The sequence below is a fragment of the Alosa sapidissima genome, chromosome 8 (assembly GCF_018492685.1).
Source record: "Alosa sapidissima isolate fAloSap1 chromosome 8, fAloSap1.pri, whole genome shotgun sequence".
Lineage (NCBI taxonomy): Eukaryota > Metazoa > Chordata > Actinopteri > Clupeiformes > Clupeidae > Alosa > Alosa sapidissima.
In genome coordinates this window covers 26,064,769-26,086,762 of record NC_055964.1, presented here as the reverse complement: position 1 = coordinate 26,086,762, position 21,994 = coordinate 26,064,769, and the positions used below count along the sequence as shown (strand labels likewise).

The following is a 21,994-nucleotide window of genomic DNA, read 5'->3' as shown; positions in this document are numbered from 1 at the left end:
ATTCCCTATTTTGCCTGTTTTTTTAATTATTATTGTTTTAATGTTATTACAGTTTTTCTCAGTCGCTTTGGTGCTTTTTTCAGATCAGAATGAAAATTCTCATAACTATTAGTTCAACCTCCACAACATTTAGTCATTTGTGCACATCATAGTAGCAATTTCTCCTTCCTCTGAACAAATTGCAAATACTTTTGGACATGTATCAGTTGCTTTCATACAATTCTCTGCTGTTTTTTAACATTATCATTTGCTTATGTCATGTCAGTCAAAATGAACTATACTTATGAATACTGAATAGTCGTTCCCAATAAAACTAATAGTCTTCATTTCATTGCTTGAGTCATTACATACAGAATTGTTGAACTAGTTATCAAATTCTGTCACAGTGCTGTAGAATTGCAAAGAGCATACAGTAAAAATGTACACATTCAGTGTCTTGTACTCACTTACTCACCTAACTACAGCAATGTGTAACTTTACTGTAGTTTTCAAATGGCTGTACAAGTAGTGTATAGCAGACATGTGGACTCGAGTCACATGACTTGGACTCGAGTCAGACTCGAGTCATGATTTTAATGACTTCAGACTTGACTTGATAAAATTCGGCATGACTTGCGACTCGACTTGGACTTGAATACTATTCACTCGAGACTTGACTCGGACTTTGCCTCTTTGACTTGTGACGACTTGACATGTCTCGAGTCAAAAACTAAATTTCCTGATCGTGGACCAGTCACCCCAGAGATGCTTTCCCTCCGCGACTAAAAAAAAAAAAAATAGCGGAGACAAGCGGCCAGTCCAGAGCACAGTTCAGTGCTGCCGCTACCCCCACATGCGTTACGCACTGTGCGTAGGGCACCAAGAGACAGAGAAACGACCAACATTTAGCTAATAACTAGTAGCTTTACTGCAAACTGATTTGCACTCTTGTTAGAGAACGTTTACAATGTCAAAATGCACCAACAGCATGTTACATAAAGATGATACTTTTCGAGTCCTCTCCATTAAGATCCAACTTGAACTTATGCTAGCCTACTCCATTTAATTGAGAACCCCATCTAAGCACGCACGAGAGGGAGAGAAAACGAGTGGCAGGTTCCAGCTGGCTTGTCATTGTTGATGATGATTGATATTTTCTTTTAAATATAAGAAACGTATAAAAGGAAATCATGAAGGCAACAAATACGAGATTAGGGGAAATTGCGGATTTATCCGGTTCTCACTACTGTTATAAACTATGAGATCCAGGTCACTATGACATAGGCTGCACTCACTGTGATTTGGAAAGTGGACAAGAATATGAAGAGTTGTCTTTGCCTTTGTTTAATGGAAATGGTGAGTCTTGAAGTAGGCCTATTCAATAATTTGTTTACATGAAGCACATTGATATGCCGATTGAAACGCATTCCACTCAGCTAGCTAGGTGGCTACTGGCTACCAGGCTCATAATTCACATTTAATTGCAAACAGAAAATGTCAAGCAAGCATCATGTCATACATGCATCTATTTCCAAAGGAATGAAAGCTGTTTGTGCCAACTTAATATAATACTTATCATTGTTAATATTGTGCTATTCATGTGGCACAAAAAATGTTTGAGTTTGTGGACTAGCCATAGGAATGGAGCTGGTAAAAAAAAGATCATTATGAGAATGTGTGGACAGTGGCACACAATGGGCTTAAAGTGACAGTGCACCATTTACAAATGAGATAAACAGCATCAAATGTGTAGTATTTCTTAAGAAATGAATACTTTAAAACAAAATTACTGTGTCATTATTATCTTTTAAATAATATAAAAGTGTTGACCTTGGCTTCCCTTATGAGTCGCCACTGGCAGACAGCCTAATAAATTGTTTGCAGGCAAATCTGTGGCCTAGCGCAGTGAAATGCCATCAGTCAAATTATTACTCATCCTTACAGTGGGCTCCGAAATTTGGAAAAACAATATTTTTATTTGTCATGTAGCTATCCGTTTTGTACAGATTACTCAGGTATGCACATGTGTATATTGTATGCGCATGCATATATCGTAAAAGATTTCAAGACAGAAACATTGAACATATTTTAATCTGTATTTATAAAAAAAAATTCTGTGGATTAGATGGAAGTGTTAAAATTATGATCGATAGTCTAATAATGCCATTATTAAGTGAAGAGTACCTGATGACTTGTTCAGGACTTGAAAAAGATTGGGACTTGGACTTGGACTCGACTTGGCTTTGATGAGACTTGGACTTGGACTCGACTTGCCCTTCTCTGTATTTACTTGGGACTTGACTTGGACTTGAGTGCTAAGACTTGGGACTTACTTGTGACTTGCCAAACAGTGACTTGGTCCCACCTCTGGTGTATAGTGCTGTCTTGAGCATGTTCAGGTAGTGTCACTGAGTTCTGACCTTTTTTGCATTGGAAAACACTGAGAGAACTGTCATAATGAAAACATGACAAAGCCATTTGACTATCTTGTTCATAAACGATGGTGTCAAGACTTCTCATTTTGATGACACTGACAGTTTCATTGACATGAATACCTGCTTTTGAGGAATGGACTATCCATTTTGAGCAAGTGACGTGCTTTTGCAGGTCATCCACTAGGTTTTGCAGTTTGCACTAATTGTTTTGAGAATTGCACTAACTTCTGTGCAAATGTTAATAGTGATGTGAGAAAAGCACCAAAGCGACTGAGAAAAACTGTATATTAGGCCTATATATATATATATATATATATATATATATATATATATATATCAACCCTATTCATTTATTGGACATACAGCACTCCACAAGCTTATTTCATCACACGCTACAAATCCACAAGCCATATAACATGTGCTCATTCAGCTTCATTGGTTTCCTGTTGCTTACAGTATAAGGCCCTACATAATCATGCTCCTCATGTACAATATAAGGCCCTACATAATCATGCTCCTCATGTACAGTATAAGGCCCCACATAATCATGCTCCTCATGTACTGTACAATATAAGGCCCTACATAATCATGCTCCACCTCATGTACAATATAAGGCCCCTATATAATCATGCTCCCAGATCACTGACTTCCTGGGGAACTACACCCCTGCCTGCTCACTGTGATCCTCTTCAGGTCTACTCAGCATATCAAACATGAACCTCTACACCATGGGAGAAAGAACGTTCTGTCACACTGCCCCTAACCTTTGGAATTCACTGCCACATCACATCAGGTATTATGAATGTTTTTTCTGTTATTTCGGTTTTATTAGTTGTATTTTCATTTGTGAATTGACCTTGAATGTCATGAAAGATTATTATCAAAAATGTTTTCAAATTATTTTTCTGTAGTGTTCCTTCAGTGTCCCATGCTATCCTGAAAGCACACATGAACCAGTGCAAATGAAAAAGTGGGTGTTTATGGAGCAGCACTGACACGTGGTTTCTTGGGTAAGACAAAGATGTAATTCCGAATGTTTTAGGTGCAGACAGTTCCATTCGCGAATCACATGGCTGCAGATTGCCTGAGTTTCTTAATTTTAAAATGTGCTCTGGTATGATTACCATTCATTCTAGATATTACATGTTATATTCTCTGATAAATTGCAAGGAGTTTGATTTCTCAGTTTCTCTCTTTCTTCTCTTCCAAGTATCTCTCTCTCTCTCTGTCTCTCTCTCTCTCCAGACATGTTTTTGCCCTTTGTGTGTGTGTGTGTGTGTGTGTGTGTGTGTGTGTGTGTGTGTGTGTGTGTGTGTGTGTGTGTGTGTGTGTGTGTGAAAACATTTGTTGAAAAATGCTTAACTGCACCACTGAGGCCCACATGAAATTATTTCAGTTGTGAACAGAATAATGACAGCCTCACACACATGCACAATACCCAATATGTCCTATACAATCAAGAGTTATTTTAGCACCAGTACCCAGCTCTAAAGACACGTGTTTCAGTGTTTTTGTATTTCATGACATTAACTTCATGACATATTTCATATCTCCTTTTTTATCTGTAAAGTTTATTACCATTCAAATGGTCAGTGTGAGTAGCCAGGCCTTCTTATCTGTTCCCGTCCGTGTATGCCTTCACATCCACATTACCAATTCTACTATCTAGTAAAGTCGATCACCCCCCTCTTAAAACCCCTCACAAATAGCCAACACAAAAAGACCATGCCACATTAGAGCATTAAAGTGCTAAAGTATACCCTGGCTGCAAATTACATTTGCTGCCGCTAGGGTGCATCTAGATTTCTAGGCTATGGATCAGACATAAGATCTAGTGGAACATATGTTTAGGCGTTGTTCCCAAGAATCACCATAGGAGGGCAGCAAAGACACAGGTGACAGCTGTCAAACAGTTTTCTGAATATTCCTATGTTGCCATTATATTCAAACTGCAGATTATTCTTAAAGCATATTGGAGAGGCAATGTGTTCCCTAATTTGAAATGTATCTTCTGTTTTTCTCTTTATCTCTCTCTGTATGAATGCATTTACTGTATATCCATGCATACTCTCAATGCACACATTTTTTTAAATATAAATGTTTATGTGATACTGTAGATATACGGTACGGTACTAAGTGCGGTACTAAGTATACTACACTATACAAAGCAAAGTTTAACACTTTTTTCATATTACATTTCTGTATCCACTTTCCAGAGATAAAATACTAAAATAAGACATAGAATCAAACATCATAAAAACACAAAAGATTCTGCCAGTATAGTGAAACATCTTAAAACATCACTTTACAAGATAAAGCATGCTCATAGGATATTTCATACATTTCAGGGCAATCCAGCACCAGCAGGCTACGCACAGCATCACCAAAGCCAAGCACAGCTGGACTGAGGCAGCAGCAGGAAATGACTGACGCAAACTGTGGAGCAAGTTTCATTGCTTCAACTGAAGAGCAATTCAAATCCTGGCCACGTGAAGGCAGTATTATCTCCATGCAACAGTCAATGCAGCAGCAGGAGGTGTCTACAATGTTTTCAAACTAACTAAAAAAACATTGCATAGTTGTTTGAACTAGAAAGAGACATGTGCTTTCTGTGTTGATTAGCTACATTTCTGACATTTCTATTGAATAACATTTGAATAACATTTTCAGGCTAGGTTTTACATATGCCTATCAGCAAAGTTGCAGTTTCTCTGAGTCAGGGAATTGGCTTCATGAACTTAAGCAAGAGGAAATGTAACCACCTATGTTGAGGCTGAGAACATTGAATCATAGAGTCAAGTAGTGCACTCCTTGCAACCCACTCTTTGTGAGTCTGCGTGCAATTTTGACCTCTTGATGTCGTCTTGCATATATGCCAGATGGCTAACACATAATGTACAATGAAAAGATCATTCTGACACTACTGCCATTAGATACAAATTATGCATTTGCCTGCATTGGGACATAAGAGATATATTTGTGATAAAAGCCCACAAAGTCACATTAGACCAATTGTATCGCTCAAGGAAAAGATCTTAATATAAGGTTCCCTGTCCATCATTAGAAAAGGTTAATGCAGAGTTTCACATGCTTGTGTAAGATAATAGTCTGGAAGCAAACCTGAATTTACCCAAACCCAAAGACCCAAATATTTGAGTCTGGCTACCCAGAATGGATTGACATTAAAATAAAATAGCCTACCCTAAAGAAATAAGCAACACCTAAGACGTCAGCCAATGTGGATTAAAATACAATTCTTCAGCTAATTATTTGTAGGCCCAGCCTAATAATAAATCCGTTTATTATACAGGCATTATTTTAAAAATGGGGACCTTTCCAATATGAACCAGCAAATGTAAAATTGTAAATGTAAATGCAAAATGTAAAATTCCGCTGATCAGCATTATGAGCGCGTGGGCTGACAGAGGAGAAAGAGGGCGTGGTTCGTTAAATGCAGACGCCGATGACGCTCCTAGTGCGTAGAGAAGAAGGTAGGAAGGTTAAAAGCCGCTCTTCCCCATCCCCCTTCCCCACCGACGACCCTGTCCGGTCTTGCCGTTTCGTCGTTGCTGCCTAAACTCCACATCGCTTCCTTCCTACTGTAAACATTCTCTTGGGGTTTAGTTTTTACCGAACGATGGCAACCATAAGAGCGCTGAGGAAACTGTGCCAACAAGCTCACCACCAGGCATGTAGCCTCCATGTGTCCGCTTCAAGGTAACGTTAAGCCGCACGAAACGGCTGTGATACAGTGTCTGAACACTAGCCGGTTTCGTATTATTTCATTGTTTTGATGTATTTTTTCTCTGGTTCTTGATTTTTTATGTTGACTGGATTCGACAGCAGACCATGTTGCTATGCAACACGTAATGACTTATCTGGCTCGCAAATGTTTTATCACGAACCGGCGTAGCTCTGATAAGCCGAGTTTGGAAGTCGGTCTCCAAACGGTCGCATTTGCTCATTTTGTCGCATAACCTAGTTGTTGTGCTTTTTCTTCGATATGTGGAATTCGCAGTGATTGGATACACACTGCTGAATAGAATTGAATAGTTACATTATTGTTGTCTTTCTTATGTAACACCCGGAACGAGAGTGCACTATTAATTGACAGAAAACTGAAGCGCCCTCATGTGGTGCAACTGGTAATCGTACACTGCCTGGGATGATGAAATCGTCCCGCTCACTTGCATTGCCCATAGAAGCACCTCTGGTGAACAGGCTCCAGCGGGAATGTCCTGTGAAATTGGGGGGGTTAACATCGCTCCTGTGTTGACCAAGAGGACAAAAGCAGTTGTGTTTAGACTCGGGATTGATACAGTGTAGCTCAGCACGTGCTGTTTTTTTTTTTATTATTTGGAACATGCCACCCGGCACCACGGTGCGTAATGCACTGGAATTGGATAAACTCAATTTCTGGGTGCACGAAACCACGCCAGTAAACTATGCACATCGTTGCTTTGACTTTCATCCCCCTGAATTTATGGAGCCTGTTCCCACTCTTTAGAAAGGAAAATGTCAGTTTAAAATTGCCACTTAGTAAATATAGGGCATTCCACGTTTTCATGTATGTTATGTTTACTGGTTGTAGATTGATTCATTTTTTTAGGCTTCTGTTGTCATGGTCACTTTCATGTCCAACTGGTTTATTGCTTTTGTTGATTAACCCTTCAAGTTGAACACTTTACCATAAAGTGGAGTAACTTGCAAGATGCAGTTAATAGATAGGCCTAATGTTAATTAAAACTCCCAACATTAACAGATCTCTAGATGATGCTTGTCAATTACGAGTGTTTTTTTTTTTTTCTTAATGCAAGCAGGCATAGAAGGGTGTTTAACTTAACTAAACTAAGGAGCACCTGTAGCCACAGTGGAGCAGGCAACATTGCATACGAGAATTGAGGCACACTAGGTGCCTCTTTGTCTCCAGTGCCAAACTGCCCTGAATTCTTGTAGCTCGCCACTTTTCACCTCGCAAAACCCCAGTTACATCACTGTTGATGCCTCATTAAACCTCAATAAGTGATGTTATATAAGAACGATCTTGCTTTCTAGATATTTAAAAAGGCTTGTGTGTGGCCAAGCTCACTTTGCGCCTGCTCTGGGACTTTTTCAGTGCATCAAGCTAGCGTTTGAACCACAATGATTGAACATCAATCATGGGCCGTTTTGCAGAACAGGTTTGAACAGTTAGGCTACTCTATTTTTTGCTGCTGGTCTGTGCACACTGGTTTATGCAGGATCAGGCTTCTGCACTTGCTATTCCAAGCGCGCCCCCTGACACACTACACAAATACGTTATTTTATATTGGCCTTGACAACTCAAAGAAGGGATGGGAGAGGTTCTCACTTTTTTTACATTTCTCTAGTCTTTGCCCTACAGTTATACTCCTCCATCTTGTCTTGCACAAGAACCCAGTGTTTTCCTTCAGTCTGTGTTTTACCCTATTAATAGACAGCATGGCCCAACATTCATGTCAACCATCCAGAACATAAGCAGTTCTGACCCTGTGTCCCAGCTCACTATTGCCAAAGAACACCTTGTGATTGAGATTGCTGACTGTTGTTTCCACTTCCAGTTGCCGCAATTAGATAAAATGTTGAAGAACTTGTGCATATGAACACCTGTACCTTGTGCAGAAAGTGCTACAGTACAATCAAAAGTAGTTTAGCACTGTTTGGTTCAAGCTCTCAATCTGGCAAATTTTAAGTGAAGTTTTTCAAAAGTTGCTGTTTGGCAGAATGGAGCATTTTTCTTTAAAAGCATGGAGTTGGACAGATCAGTAATTTTCATCATCATCTGGACCTTCAGGGCTGTTTAATTTCAGATAAGATGAATACTGTCCTTACTTGGGAACTAAGAGCGCCATGGCTGAGTCTGGCTCTTGAGACGGCTCTTTTGACCCTGTGCCCTTTCTGTCCTTAAAACCCACAGACAGGAAGCAGTTGTGATCTCGGGCAGGAAGCTGGCGCGGCAGATCAGGGAAGAGGCGCAGGCAGATGTGGAGGAATGGGTCGCCTCTGGCAACCGACGACCTCACCTTAGCGTCTTGCTGGTGGGGGACAACGCAGCCAGCCACTCATACGTGCTCAACAAGACCAGAGCCGCAGCTGACGTGGGTAAGTGGACATGCTCACACACACACACACACACACACACACACACACACACACACACACACACACACACACATACATACATACAATAACAGGCCACATATCATATAATCTCAAGCAGAGACCAGAGATGGTAGTGGTCTTAGTGATGGTGCAGGCCAATTATATTGTTGGTGCTGTGACAGGCCAAGATGACCCTGTGTTTGCAGATGACATGTTCGAACGCAGCAATTTAGGGGAAAATGGTGGAAGAGGGAGACTTAGCATAGCAATAATTAGCAGCTACTCATGTGGATAATGTATAGATGTATCTCCATTACGTGTGTCTGACTATAGACTAGAGCTTCTCACCAGCCTTGCCTTGAACTTGAAGTTAGACTAGCCAGCCAAGATGCAAAGATTGAAGAAATTAGTTCTTCTATCCACCGAATTCATTGGATATAGGAGGAACAGGATGAGATTCTGAGAATGCAGTGAGAGAAGGAAAGGTAACCTAACATGCCTTTTAGCCCAGTTGATGTATTGGCTGCAATATGCAAAAAATAGCTGTAGCGGCACAAAAGTAGCCTCCCGTAGTACTCCCATTTTATTCAAAGGTAGAACACTACTGACAACTCCAGGCTTCCACGCATGCTTGTTTGTTTACACCGAATACAAGCTGAAGTGCAAAACGAAAGTAGGCCTAATGTTTGCCTACTGCCCCCATCAATGCAGATATTTCAAATAAAAACTTAAAGTATAAAACATATATCCTTGATTAGCCTATGTTGGGTTTTGTGGAAGAGAAAATGGACTGTTTTAGTAGTAGTATTAGGCAGTATGCTGTCAGATAGGTCACCATGGGCATATTTGGATTAGCTATAGATGGATTCACAAATAAATAAATTAGCCTACATTTGGCAGCGTACTTAATAAACAGGCTAAATGCAAATATGGCAATGTATTATATTATTTTACATTAACAAAATGTAGGAAAATAGAACAGACTGAAAATAAAGTAGGCACTGATCTTTAAAATCCTGTTTCCTGTAGCCTAAATGTTGTCAGTCATTCTTAATATTCGCAATTGGTGCACTGGCATGTTTAACTGTTAGCTGCAATATAATGTTAGATTATGTGTAAGTTAAGTACAGAACTGACTGTCCGCCCAAATATTTGTCTGTGCTCCTAAATTTTTTAACTTGGGCGCACAAGTGCTCCTGAAAAAAAAAATGTTAGTGTAGAGCCCTACATGTTTTGGAGATGGAGGCCCTCCAGTTTAAATTGGCAAGTTGGTGTACTTTAGACACTCAACACTACTCACCAAAAAAATAGTTCCAACATGTCACACACTGACATTTGAAAACAGTTTGTCTCAGTACCTCCTAAGTTGAGATGAACTCGCTTGTCCACAAAGAATTTTGGATGTATTGTGCACTGTGATATGGTTACTGTAAGTTCTTTACAGATTGCCCTCCTGAGTAGCAGATATGTTTTTATTCTCAGAGAGTCTGTGTGAGGGGTCACATGGCATAATAAACCATGTCTGCGCTCTGACCGCTCAGCCTGACACGCTGGCCATCTTGGGACAAGTGTCAATAGAGGTTTAGCAGTCCATAAAAGCTTGACCCTCTTTGGTGGCGCTCTCCCCAGAACTTCACAACATAAGACTGAGTTGTCTTGGGTTTCAGTGACTGGGTATCCTCTCTAGTCCAGTGCTAAAGAAGAAAAACAACAAGCACCAAATGGCATGTGGTTAATAACAACAGACTTCACAGTGTATACTGTAATTTCGCTATGCTGTCCCCACTGGTGCCGAAGTGCACGATTTGCAAGTGAAACGTTTTTGACGGATGAAGATGAGCCTACGGTAGTCTAATTGCTGATTCATTCTTCCTGCTCAGGCATCAGTAGTGAGACCATCCTGAAGCCATCCAACATTAGTGAGGAGGAGCTTTTGGATCTCATCCACAAACTCAACTTTGATCACAGAGTGGATGGCTTACTGGTACAGCTGCCACTTCCAGGTGAGTGTACAGACACACACACACACACACACACACACACACACACATGCCTACTGTTGTGCTCTCACATTGACTAAAAGGTCAGAAGGCTTAAGGGAAAATGTCTGAGCTTTCTGCTTGGCAGTACTTTAACAAAGTATTTTTCCTCTTGGCACTTTACCCAAGACATTTGCATGCATGACACATAATGTTACGACTATGTTATATTGGGGATTTTTCCAGTGTGTTACAATGGCTGCAGGCTACCTGCCAGTTTAGCTGTGGAAGCATCAGTCTATATCACATGTCAGATCACCCAGTTCCAGGGAAGTGCAGCTATTTTAGGCCACTTGGCTCACGTAGTCCCCTCTCCTTTTTTTTATTGCCTCTCCCTCGTCTTGTTTTCGCTCTTCGACTTCTTCTTTGTCTCTTTTCATCTCTCACTGCTATTCTGTTCCCCCTCTCTTTCCCCCATCTCTCTCCCTCACACACAGAGCATATTGATGAGCGGCGTGTGTGTAACGCGGTGTGTCCTGATAAAGACGTGGATGGCTTCCACGTGGTGAACGTTGGCCGCATGTGCCTGGATCAGACCACCATGCTGCCCGCCACCCCCTGGGGAGTTTGGGAAATCATCAAGCGCACTGGTGAGGAGCATCACGATGACCTATGTCCTTTAGCTACTCATTGCACATTCTATCCCTATTTTGAAAATAAATAGTGATGTTGCTTGTAAACTGCTTTAATAAGGTCTAAAGGCCCATTCACACCAAGAACGATAACTATAACCATAACGATAAAAGCGTTCACACTGAACAACGATAAATAAAGTCTCTCCTTGTGTTAATGAATGTGACGGCAAAAATTTGATGGGTTCTGATTGGCTATTAGCATCTTATCGTTGTGAAAATCGCTCTAAAAGTGATCCCCAACAATATCGTTCTTCATGTCGTTATCGTTATAGTTTATGTGTGAACGTCGTCATTCATATTAACAAGAACAATATTTATTTATAGTTATTGTTATCGTTCTTGGTGTGAATGGGCCTTAACTCGTCCTGTCCTCCATGGACCTTTTTGGCCACAATACTTTGCCAAAGTGCGTTCAAATTTGCAAGCATAGGGGGGCACTGTGGCGCAGCAGGCTACAGCGCCCATACTGTACCATGTACGGGCCTGAGTGTCCACGGGGACCCAGGTTCGAGTCCGACCTGCGGTCATTTCCTTATTCCCACCCATCTCTCTCTCCCCCACTTACTTCCTGTCACTCTTCACTGTCCTGTAGGAATAAAGGCAAAAAATATACTTTAAAACATTTTTTTTTAAAAATGCAAGCTTTGGAGAAAGTTTCCAAACAGTTTTCTGAATGCGTTGAGTTCTTTTTGAGCTCTTTTTTTGAACACTCGCAAACAGTTTCATCCAGGAGGTAGTTCTCTGGGAGCATACAAGGGATCTGGACTAAGGGTTACCGTTGAAACAGAACGTTTACACAAAACTGTTCATAGGGAACAGGTTTGCCACAATAGTTTGCCGAATTGGAACGCCCCTCAGGGGTCCTGCGGGCTTCACTTTTATCTGCAAAAATACAAGTTGTTGTAAATAATAAGTTTTACTGTGTTGTCCCTGTCCTGGTACAATAAAGACTGGAATTTTACTGTGTAGACCATTATGCGTTATGATGCTGAAACGCAATGCGTAAAAGGTGTTTTGTGTTGGGGATGCAAGAAGAGTTGGAAGGGTGATGAAAATATGGCCCAAAAGTGACTAGGTCTCCTTACAGGTATCCCTACACTGGGCAAGAACGTGGTTGTGGCTGGACGCTCCAAGAATGTTGGCATGCCCATCGCCATGCTGCTGCACACAGACGGCAGCCACGAGAGACCCGGAGGTGAGTCCTGTCCCAGATCAGTCGTCTGGTCACATAATGTGGGGGGGGGGTCAAAGGTCAAGACACGCTAACTCTATGGCTTTTGATATCCATGGACATTGATTGACCTACATATCAGAATGACCGAAGGGATAATGATCAAGCTGGTTCCGGGGTTGTTTGGGGTTATCGCTGTGCTCTCAGGGTTCCTACGCAGTATGGAAAACCTGGAAAAGTATGGAATTTGATTTGAGTAATTTCCAGGTCTAGATAAGTATGGAAAAAACAAATAAGGGTATGGAGAAATATTTGTGTTTCCAGACTATTGCATCTACAGTACTAATCACTTCACTCAGGTCAAAATGAACCATTCCTACTGTTGTGTAGCTTAACTGTCAGTCCACATCATCAAGATACAATTGAATACATTTGAAAAAAATCTCTCCCACAAGGGGACCCTGGTACCAAAACCAAATCGAGAACCCCTGTTCTATGCACGTGCCCTATACCATTGTGCACTGGTATGTTTGCGTAGCTCTGCTATTTTCGGCTAAAACACTGGTAGACTTTTTTGATTTTGTAAAAGTTACCAAGACATGGATACTGCATTATCTGATAAACTGTTATTGCAAACAAATAATACTGTTTACGGTGATTTCTGAGGCCTCTGCCAGCAGTGCACTAGTCTCCAACATATGTAGGATATGCTACAGAGAACTAAACATGTGAGTGCACCCAACACAGCACTTCCCCAACGAAAAGTATCCAACAATGGGCAAGTGTTTTTTCTGATAATGAAGTTAAAAAAAAAACATTATTATACAGCTCTTCACAATGCTAGTAGAACGCTCCACTGACAATGTCTAGAATATGGTCAGAAAAATCTAGAGAAGTTTGGAAATTTGAGTATGGAATTGTGAAATGGAAAATGTGTAGGAACCCTGTGCTCTGATGCGGTCATGTCCTCCATTGTTCAGGTGATGCCACAGTGACCATCTCTCACCGTTACACTCCCAAGGAGCAGCTCCGGCAGCACACCCAAATAGCCGACATCGTTGTTGCTGCAGCAGGTAGGAAGCCCTCTAACACACACGCACACACACACACGCACACACACACACGCACACACACACACGCTCACATGTATACGTGGACTTTGATATGACTGAGTGTGTTAGTCTGCTGTAGAAGGGGGTCACTTGCGCTTCAGCCTGGTTGGTAGTGTTGTCACGATACCAAATTTATGACTTCAATACGATACCTGCCATAAATATCACGATGCTCGATACTGAAACGATACTACGGCGAAATCCTAAGATATCTGGAAAAGAAAGGACTCATACCTCCTCCAAGTGTATTGAGTCATTTGTGTTGAATTCGGTGCACTTTTGTAGTGTGCAGGTCAATTCTGGGTTCTAAACTTCTAAACTTCCTACATAATTATTATTTTTTATAGTCAGTAAAATAGTAGGCCTACTTTGTATGACTAAGTCCTTTATTGTTTGTTATAGTTCATTTACATTGTGTTGTGTTTTGGCAATAAAGTAGCTTTAAATAGCCAAACTAGGGTAGATCAAGGTCAGTGTTGAAATTACTGTATGCAAATCACTAAATGCTATGCAGAGGGGGCTAATCTTTAGGCCATCTGATGTACAGTATAGTCTACCCTAGGCCTTCCTGATTTCCTTGACAGTTGCAACTTTAGGGAAAAAATGTGAGGATAGTCTTCTTTGCTCCCAGTGTACAAGTACGACGTTCCAACCACTCAGGTCTTCGTTAGATAGGCCTACACCTTACCTGTTGCAATATATCTCTGTGCATTCCTACATTACTTCTATTTCTTTGATAAAATGATTTGCTCACGTAACAATAACCCGCTATTATTATTAGGACTCGACACGCTTTGGTGGTATTATATGCTGTGGGCTTTAATTAGCGCATTTAGGGTAGCCTATCCTACATCTGGGCAATAATTATTGAACAAATTGCAGTCTACATGCCATGACAAATGTTACCAATAGTACTGACCGAACATGAAATAGATTGTTTACAAGTTATGGTAATGTTATTCTGGCGTGAACATTGCGCTTTCATCACGTTAGCACCCTATGATTACAGCTCGTTGTCTCGTCAAAATGATTACTCGTTATGTCACGTCAAAATTCATTGATGAAGGATGGTTCGCTTTATCCCAGAGAACCATACTCGTTTCACTTAGGCTAGACTAAAACAGAAGAGAAGAACTTGGCACTAACCATGTAGTCATGTTTTCGGAAATCGTATTGTTTTTTGCGTGAAGGCATTGTGATACCTTTTTAGTATCGATACACAGTGCAACACTACTGGTTGGTGCTCACGGAACAGGACGCAGAAGTCAAAAAGGGAGATCCAAGGTCTAACAGGAGCCAAGGAGCAGGACCGGAGCACTCAATGCTTAACGTGTTTTTATTTGTGCAAACTGACTAACGTTAGACCTTGGATCTCCCTTTTTGTGTTAGTCTGCTGTCTGGTCTGTGTGACCCAGACAGTTTTAGACCTCTCTGGATTCTTATCACTAATCCCTACCTAGTCAGTCGTCCTCATTTAGACTAATCTGCTCTCAGCACTCTCCCCTAAGATTCCTCTGTCAGCTACACTCACAATGGTATGGGAGGTGTTGCATTGCATTGCAAAACTATACAGAAACTATTTGCATATCACCAAGCAGAAACCGCATGAAGGCCCAAACTGAACTATAATCAATGTGTGCTTTGAAGTCAATGACTTGAATTTGTATTCACCCACACTGATTTTTCTCCCAGGTATTCCTAACCTGATCACAGCAGATATGATTAAGGAAGGGGCAGCAGTGATCGATGTGGGCATTAACAGGGTACAGGACCCCTTGACTGGCAAAAACAGGCTGGTGGGAGATGTGGACTTTGAAGGTGAGTGGTGAGCGGTTACTGCTGCCAGTGTTTGTGCTGATGAGATGAAGAATAATCTACACACACACACACACACACATGCATGCATGGTGGTATATGTGCTAAAGGAAAAAGCTGATTTTGGTTGTTCTATAATGGTACACATAAACACTATTGAGTATTGAGTCAGAAGCAGGGAAGCACTTGCTAATCTGACAACATTAAGGTGTAGTCACAGCGACGGTCACAGCCAGCATACACACCCAGAGCTCGTTGCCCTCTGCTGATTGTGTGTTTGTGTGTTGTCTCTCAGGAGTGCGGCAGAAGGCCAGCTTCATCACCCCTGTGCCAGGGGGAGTGGGCCCCATGACCGTGGCCATGCTGATGAAGAACACTATCAAGGCAGCCAAGAATCTGCTTCTGACCCCCCCAGAGCGCATGCGCATGGTAGCCTCCTCCTAATTCTCCACCCCTCAACCATCCAACCCCAGGATCCCAGTACACATTCCATCCATCCCTGGCATCTGCTCTGCATCAGGAGCGACTGGGAGGCAGAAAGGCGATAGCTTTAACTTCTATTTTTATTCTTGAACTGTCCAACCCCCCTGACAGGTCCACGTGTCCCCCTCTTACACTCACTGACTCCCTCACTCACTCCATTTATTTCTTTTCTTTTTTTCTTCATTGACTGTTACAGTTTTTTTTTATTATATTATACAGACTGTTATTATTATTTTGGAAACATTTCTATTTATCTCTTTTTTGTAGTGGTAGGGGAAACCAGGAGCAGCATTTAATTAATCAAGAACCAGCAGTTTTATTTATTGAGCTTTTTTCCCATTCTTATAACACTTGTCAACTGTGTCAATGCAAGAGTGCGCACAAAAGAGGAAAGCAAGTCGGTCAGGAAGGGTTTTTTTTATTATTATTATTATTATTATTATTATTATTATTATTATTTTTATTATTCAGAAATATATTCATCTGGCAACAGATACACTGCATCCTAACTAACAACCAGTATCAACTCACTGCGCCAATGCAGTAGGGGTGCACCATTGCCAGTGGAAAGGACAACTTGTACCTTGTTAAAGCCTTTTTGGTGTGCTGCCCCCCGCCCCCCCAGCCGGTTGCCATTGGCAGCAGGAGGGCAGTAGGCAGTCACATCAGTTAGGCCTGTGAAGCAGAGTGGCAGCATGGTGCTCTCTTACGCCATGGATACAAAAACCCTGGAAACCCTTGACACATTCTGCAGCACCCACTTTCTATTCAGGGGCCACTGGACCACTGCCAGCTCTAGGCCTCTCTTACCCCCTCTACAGTGGTAGGCCCTAGAGTGTGCCTTTGCCCTGTGTGTTTGGAGGGGTTGACCCAGGTTCAGCTGTACTTAGCTGCCAGTGGGTTGATGATGTTTATTAGAGTATTAAATCAGTGGTACTAGTAAGGTTGTGAATGCTGCAGAGTTGTGTGTCTGTTTGAATGTGTGAATATAAAGGGCTATTTATTAGCCTTTAGCTAAAGAGGTTGGAGTTTATACAATAAGCTTTAAGTTCTACAGAGTTGCAATATAAAGGCCTTTGTAAATATTTAGAGTTAAATAAATTCTCAAAGTGGAAATACATTTGATGACTTGTTTTTTCTTTTGCCACCTAAGTCATTTATGAATATGGCACACTGAAATATATACTGGTACGCACTTACATATATGAATCATCTACATCACTGTTTAAAGCCTAGAGCAATCAGTGTAATCTATGGACCATAGAACTACATATTACACATTAATTATAAGGATCATGCAGTATTCTAACAATGGAAATGGATTGTCTGCTAGGACCAATGTCCCAATTAGACACCTTTATTTGTATTAACAGTAGGCCCACTAAGGCCAAGAATAAGGTAATACCCAAACCCATTGTCAAATTAACAGACTGACCGCATTGACCTTGTCTAAATATAAAGCAATTTATAGTGACCCAATTTTATATTGAATTAAAACAATATGCTACTTTATTAAGTCCAGCAAATATGTTAGTTATATCAACAACAAATTATATTTACCACTGACTTAACATCATTATGTAGGCTACATCATGTAAGTTTTGTAGTCAATAGATTTTTTTAAAGTCTGTTTCGGAACTGTATGTTCGGATGTGTGTGTGTGTAAGCCGCGCACGGAAGGACGGACTCTCTTCCGCAACTTCCGGAAGTCCCTGTAGGACCGAGAAAATGTGACGCAAAGACAACAAACACTGGCGGAAGCAGAGCGCAGACGGTCTTCTTCGTTCCGCAGTCAGGAAATAGTTTATTACTTTACGACGTAAAGCTTACGTGTATTATAGACTTTTATATAGATTCTCAAGTGGAAGTCTTTTCCTGAAGATGTAAGTAATTAAAATTACATAATTTCGATGTATAAGCGAACTCCCCATGGTCTGGGAGTAGGAGAGTAACTTAGTTAGTGTTAACATTAACAAGACTTCTAGTACTCTGCGCTGGATGAAAAGATAGTCAAAGGAGGACATTGTTTGTTTGCTAACGATTTAATATAAAGTTATGCTGTTGGCACGCTCAACTTCTGTTAACCTGAAGTCAGTATCGAGATCAGTGTTACATTAGGTTAACGTTAGACATCCCTTTACTCACTCCGAGTGCCTTAATCATCGCTCAGTAAACCTAGCCCAGTTTTTGTAACTTCTATCATTATTTGTTTTTAAGAATATATTTTATATATATATATATATGTGTGTGTATATATCCCAAAGTAACCAAGGTTGGCCGTATTATTGTAATATTAATTGCGGCTGTCGCAGCAACACTGCTGGGATTTTTTAAGAAGTCTGCCTTCTCTCTGCAGACTGAGTAAAATGGGTCGAGGTCGGAGCAAATCGCGAGACAGATCTCCCGGGAGGTCACGGAGTAGACAAGCACACGAGAAGAAGACTGAGAAGAGGAAACGCAGAAAGTCTTCATCGTCATCTTCTTCATCCTCCTCTTCCAGTTCAAGCAGTACTAGTCCCAGTACCCGAAAAAAGAATGCACGCACCTCCAGCAACAGTCAAGGTTTGAGTCACTTTACTAGTGTATTGTACTGTCTTTTTTACATTTTCATTAGTATGAAGATGCCCTGGACCTATAGATAGATAGATAGATAGATAGATAGATACTTTATTGATCCCTAGGGGAAATCAATAAAGTATCTAGATAGATAGATACTTTATTGATCCCTAGGGGAAATTCAAGGTATTATTATAGGTATTATGATGTATTATCTGTCAGTCATAACCTCCGTAGTCATCATATCTGTGTCTCACAGACAGAAAAAAGGAAAAGCGCAAGGATGCCAAACGTGAGAGAAGCTCCTCTTCATCCTCCTCCTCCTCATCTAGCTCTTCATCTTCGTCCTCCAGTGATGAGGAAGCCAAGAAAAGAAGAAAGCGCCGCAAGGCCAAGAAGCGCCTGAAAAAACTGAAGGCTAAGGAGAAGAAGAAGGAGAAGAAAAGGGAAAAGAAGGAGAGAAAGAAGTTGAAGAAGTTGAAGGAGATGGCGGAGAAGGCACAGCTGATAACAGCCCCTGGGGGACCCCCTGCCTCAGTCTCCGTAGCAACGCTAGCCCCCGATTGTCTTGAGACATGGCAGGGTGAGGAGGCTGTAGAGCAAGGACCAGGTAAGTGTACCACCTATGTATAACACATCATTTTGAGCTGTCTCAGGACAAAACTGATTTACTTTGAACCATGTCCCTCCTTCCTCAGTGATGACGGATGAGCAGAAGGCCCGCCTCTCCACTAAACGTCCACTCACTAAGGAGGAGTATGATGCCAGACAGAGTGTCATCCGCAGGGTCCTTGACCCAGAAACAGGGCGGACCCGGTATGTTTTCACTCTGGTTACCCTACCTATTACAGTAATGTCAATTCTTTCTCTTGGTAAAGTGATTGCCTGAAAAGACGTTGGTCACTGGCTCCACCACCAGCCACTGTAGTTCTCAACCATTCCCTCTTTTATGATTCATGTTAGATAAAGGACTGATCTGAAAACCTACTTTCCATTCCGCTGTATGAGGATTAATGCATTCTGTAGAGTGTTGGAAGTTGCATACTGTATATGGAGGGTAGATCATGATATAACTGTAACTGCCTATGGTTGTATTTAGCCTGATACGAGGAGACGGTGAGATCTTGGAGGAGATTGTCAGCAAGGAAAAGCACAAGGACATCAATAAGGTAAAGTTCACAGACTCTCCCTGAAACATTGAACATTGAATTTATTTAAACATTTTAATGACAAGGATTTTCTACCAATCATAAGCTGTTGCATTCCTACAGTTTCTTATTGTTGTCAACTTATCTGATTTCAGCAAGCCACCAAAGGTGATGGCAATGCCTTTGCCTCTAGACTGGGCATCAACAGGTAGAGGTCCCTCTACCCTGACCCGTGTCCTCCTTCATCTAATGTGTCTCCTCTGGGCCGGGCAGTAGGAGAGCACATCTGGCAGGGCCCTGAAATGGATCCCTGTGGGACCTCATGCCCACCCAAACTCCACCATTCAAGCGGTCATCTTCCTGCAGCTGCTTCCTGCCCTCATCCAGCTAGATCCCACTGCCACGTTCGACACCAGAGTAACATTTGTGTTTTGTGGTTAAGATCAGAAGAAACTCCTCAAGATGGATCATCAACTTAAACTTGTTGTCCATTGGTAGAGCTGCTTTATCTGTTAAATGAATAGTCCAAGAATCTTACAGCCTTAACCATTACTGAATATTTGTTCTTTAGAATTCTGTTGCCTAAGGAATACAACTGATGGAAACAGCTCTCTGGTGATATTATATAAGTTGTGCACAGGTGAGCCGACTGAACATGTGTTTTCAGAAGAGCTCAGTCATGGGTGAGGGAATGGCTTATATTACTTTAGTGTCTGAGCAAACAACATGCAGGGCATCTGGTAATGAGGCAGTTGATGATGGTTGTAGTTTGAAAGGGTTGTGTTGTCAAACCAAGACTTCTGAGGGGTCACAGAAGAAGCTGATGACTTGGAGTCATGTTGAAGAAAAGTGTTATTCCATTTTAAAAGTTTAAAACATGTCTTAAAACATCTGCATAAACATGTCTTAAAACATCTGCATAAAATAAACCCTGTTTAAATGGGAGTATAGTGTATGAGCTTTATGTGATATTGTGAATTGTCCTTGAACACACCTGTTACTCATGAATAGTAAGCTGAGTGCAACATTTAGGGAAGCGTTACTTCCCACGACCCATCTTATCAGGGTTCCTAACCCAAGGGCATCAACACGAGTACATTTTCCACTCATGAATCATCTATGTAAATCGCTATCTGTGTAAATAGGATGCTGTGTGAGTTTCAATAAAGAGGCTACAGCAGACAAAGTTAATTCAATTATTCTTATTTATATACAAATTATGAATATTCCATTTCTTGTACAACTTATATCCATGTCTTCGTTTCCTGGTTCTTCATCATTGTGCCAGTGTTGCCCTCGTCAGAATGTTGAGCTGGGGTTGATTTATATATACCGCGTCATGCTGCACATTTTCTGGCATGTGGTTGTGACTGTGTCCTCTGAGATTCAAGCAGTGCTGTTTTTCTGTCTGAGGGCTAACAAGTATGAATTGAGGCACTTTGGCTTTGAGTGGCTTCACCTCACTATTTTAAGTCATACTGTCTGCTTTCAGAACACAAAAGATCCCTTAATCTAATTCTTACATAGCGTAACATTTTACAACCTATTTGCCTAGTTTGATTTTTTACTGATACATTACTACTGGAGAGTTCAATGTGAAAAGAAATTAATGGGGGGGGGGGGGGGGGGGGGTGATTGATATGTGGATGACTAAAAGCATCCCAGCCTTGTTAGGGTTCAGTGCAGACAACAGGCCATCAGATGGGGGCAGCTCGCTCCTAGAGGAGAGGCTGGACCAGGGGGTGCTGTGACGTGGGCAGAGGTAGTCTTTGTCCAGCGAGGGCTAAAAGAAGGGGGGGGGGGGCCGACTGCTTCGCCTGCAACTCAGCTTCCCCAAAGGCGGTTCTACTTAAATACTGTACGTCCTAAAACTTCAAATCTTACCCATTAGAAAGGCACAAGGGGGCGCTGTAAGGAATATTCTAGCATTCAAGTGTCTCACACTGGCTTCATCAGACAAGGGGTTATTTTTTAAATAAGCGCCCCCTTGTGAAACTGGAGGACTTTAGTGGTCTGTCCCTGGCCCTGTTTGACAAGTGTGTGAAGGTGTGTGTCAGGGAGGCATCATGTGGTGGGAGCCTGGACTGGGTCAGTATACTCAGCAGCTCCTTGTGGACATTCGTGCTGAAGGTCGGACGAGGAAGTATGAAGTAACGTCACATAATCATAGAAACCTGTCCCAAAGTCCTGTGGCCTTAAAAATCTACATCAATAAATAAATTGCAGTTCTCCACTCCTAAGCTTTGGTTAACATTTTCACACTCTTTACAGTATCTACATGATGGTGCTGTTCAGTATATGTATATGTATACGTTTAGCTTTAACCTTGTAAGGAGACCCAAAGTTATGAATCTCAGTAGGGACCACGTAGGGTGTAAAACATAACAATAATAATAATAATAATAATAATAAACATATCTAAATATGTCCAAATCCACAACAGAATTGTTGCATTTTGTGTGAGCACACACTACCAGCAATGACAATTGGCAATACTGTCT

General features: G+C 41.4%; 2 protein-coding genes across 2 annotated transcripts; both read left to right on the top strand.

Moving 5' to 3' along the window:
- Positions 1–5,885: 5,885 nt before the first annotated feature.
- mthfd2 (methylenetetrahydrofolate dehydrogenase (NADP+ dependent) 2, methenyltetrahydrofolate cyclohydrolase) lies at positions 5,886–16,909 on the top strand. Its single transcript, XM_042102405.1, has 8 exons — positions 5,886–6,131; positions 8,350–8,534; positions 10,415–10,537; positions 11,011–11,163; positions 12,296–12,403; positions 13,360–13,452; positions 15,184–15,309; positions 15,602–16,909. Exons 1-8 carry the CDS (start codon positions 6,052–6,054, stop codon positions 15,748–15,750), a joined length of 1,017 nt encoding a protein of 338 aa, XP_041958339.1. The 5' UTR covers positions 5,886–6,051; the 3' UTR covers positions 15,751–16,909.
- Positions 16,910–17,515: 606 nt separating this feature from the next.
- On the top strand, positions 17,516–20,684 carry arl6ip4 (ADP-ribosylation factor-like 6 interacting protein 4). The gene is made up of 6 exons (XM_042102406.1): positions 17,516–17,672; positions 18,146–18,351; positions 18,605–18,955; positions 19,044–19,161; positions 19,445–19,514; positions 19,649–20,684. The coding sequence occupies exons 2-6, from the start codon at positions 18,156–18,158 to the stop codon at positions 19,703–19,705; spliced, it is 792 nt and encodes a 263-aa protein (XP_041958340.1). The 5' UTR covers positions 17,516–17,672; positions 18,146–18,155; the 3' UTR covers positions 19,706–20,684.
- The last annotated feature ends 1,310 nt before the right edge of the window (positions 20,685–21,994 follow it).

Excerpts from the sequence above, each read along its gene's own strand:
- mthfd2 (XM_042102405.1), top strand. The coding sequence starts at position 6,052 with ATGGCAACCATAAGAGCGCTGAGGAAACTGTGCCAACAAGCTCACCAC. Across the intron at positions 6,132-8,349 it reads CTCCATGTGTCCGCTTCAAG|ACAGGAAGCAGTTGTGATCT; the intron begins GTAACGTTAAGC and ends TAAAACCCACAG. Across the intron at positions 15,310-15,601 it reads GGGAGATGTGGACTTTGAAG|GAGTGCGGCAGAAGGCCAGC; the intron begins GTGAGTGGTGAG and ends GTTGTCTCTCAG.
- arl6ip4 (XM_042102406.1), top strand. The coding sequence starts at position 18,156 with ATGGGTCGAGGTCGGAGCAAATCGCGAGACAGATCTCCCGGGAGGTCA. Across the intron at positions 18,352-18,604 it reads CACCTCCAGCAACAGTCAAG|ACAGAAAAAAGGAAAAGCGC; the intron begins GTTTGAGTCACT and ends TGTGTCTCACAG. Across the intron at positions 18,956-19,043 it reads GGCTGTAGAGCAAGGACCAG|TGATGACGGATGAGCAGAAG; the intron begins GTAAGTGTACCA and ends CTCCTTCCTCAG.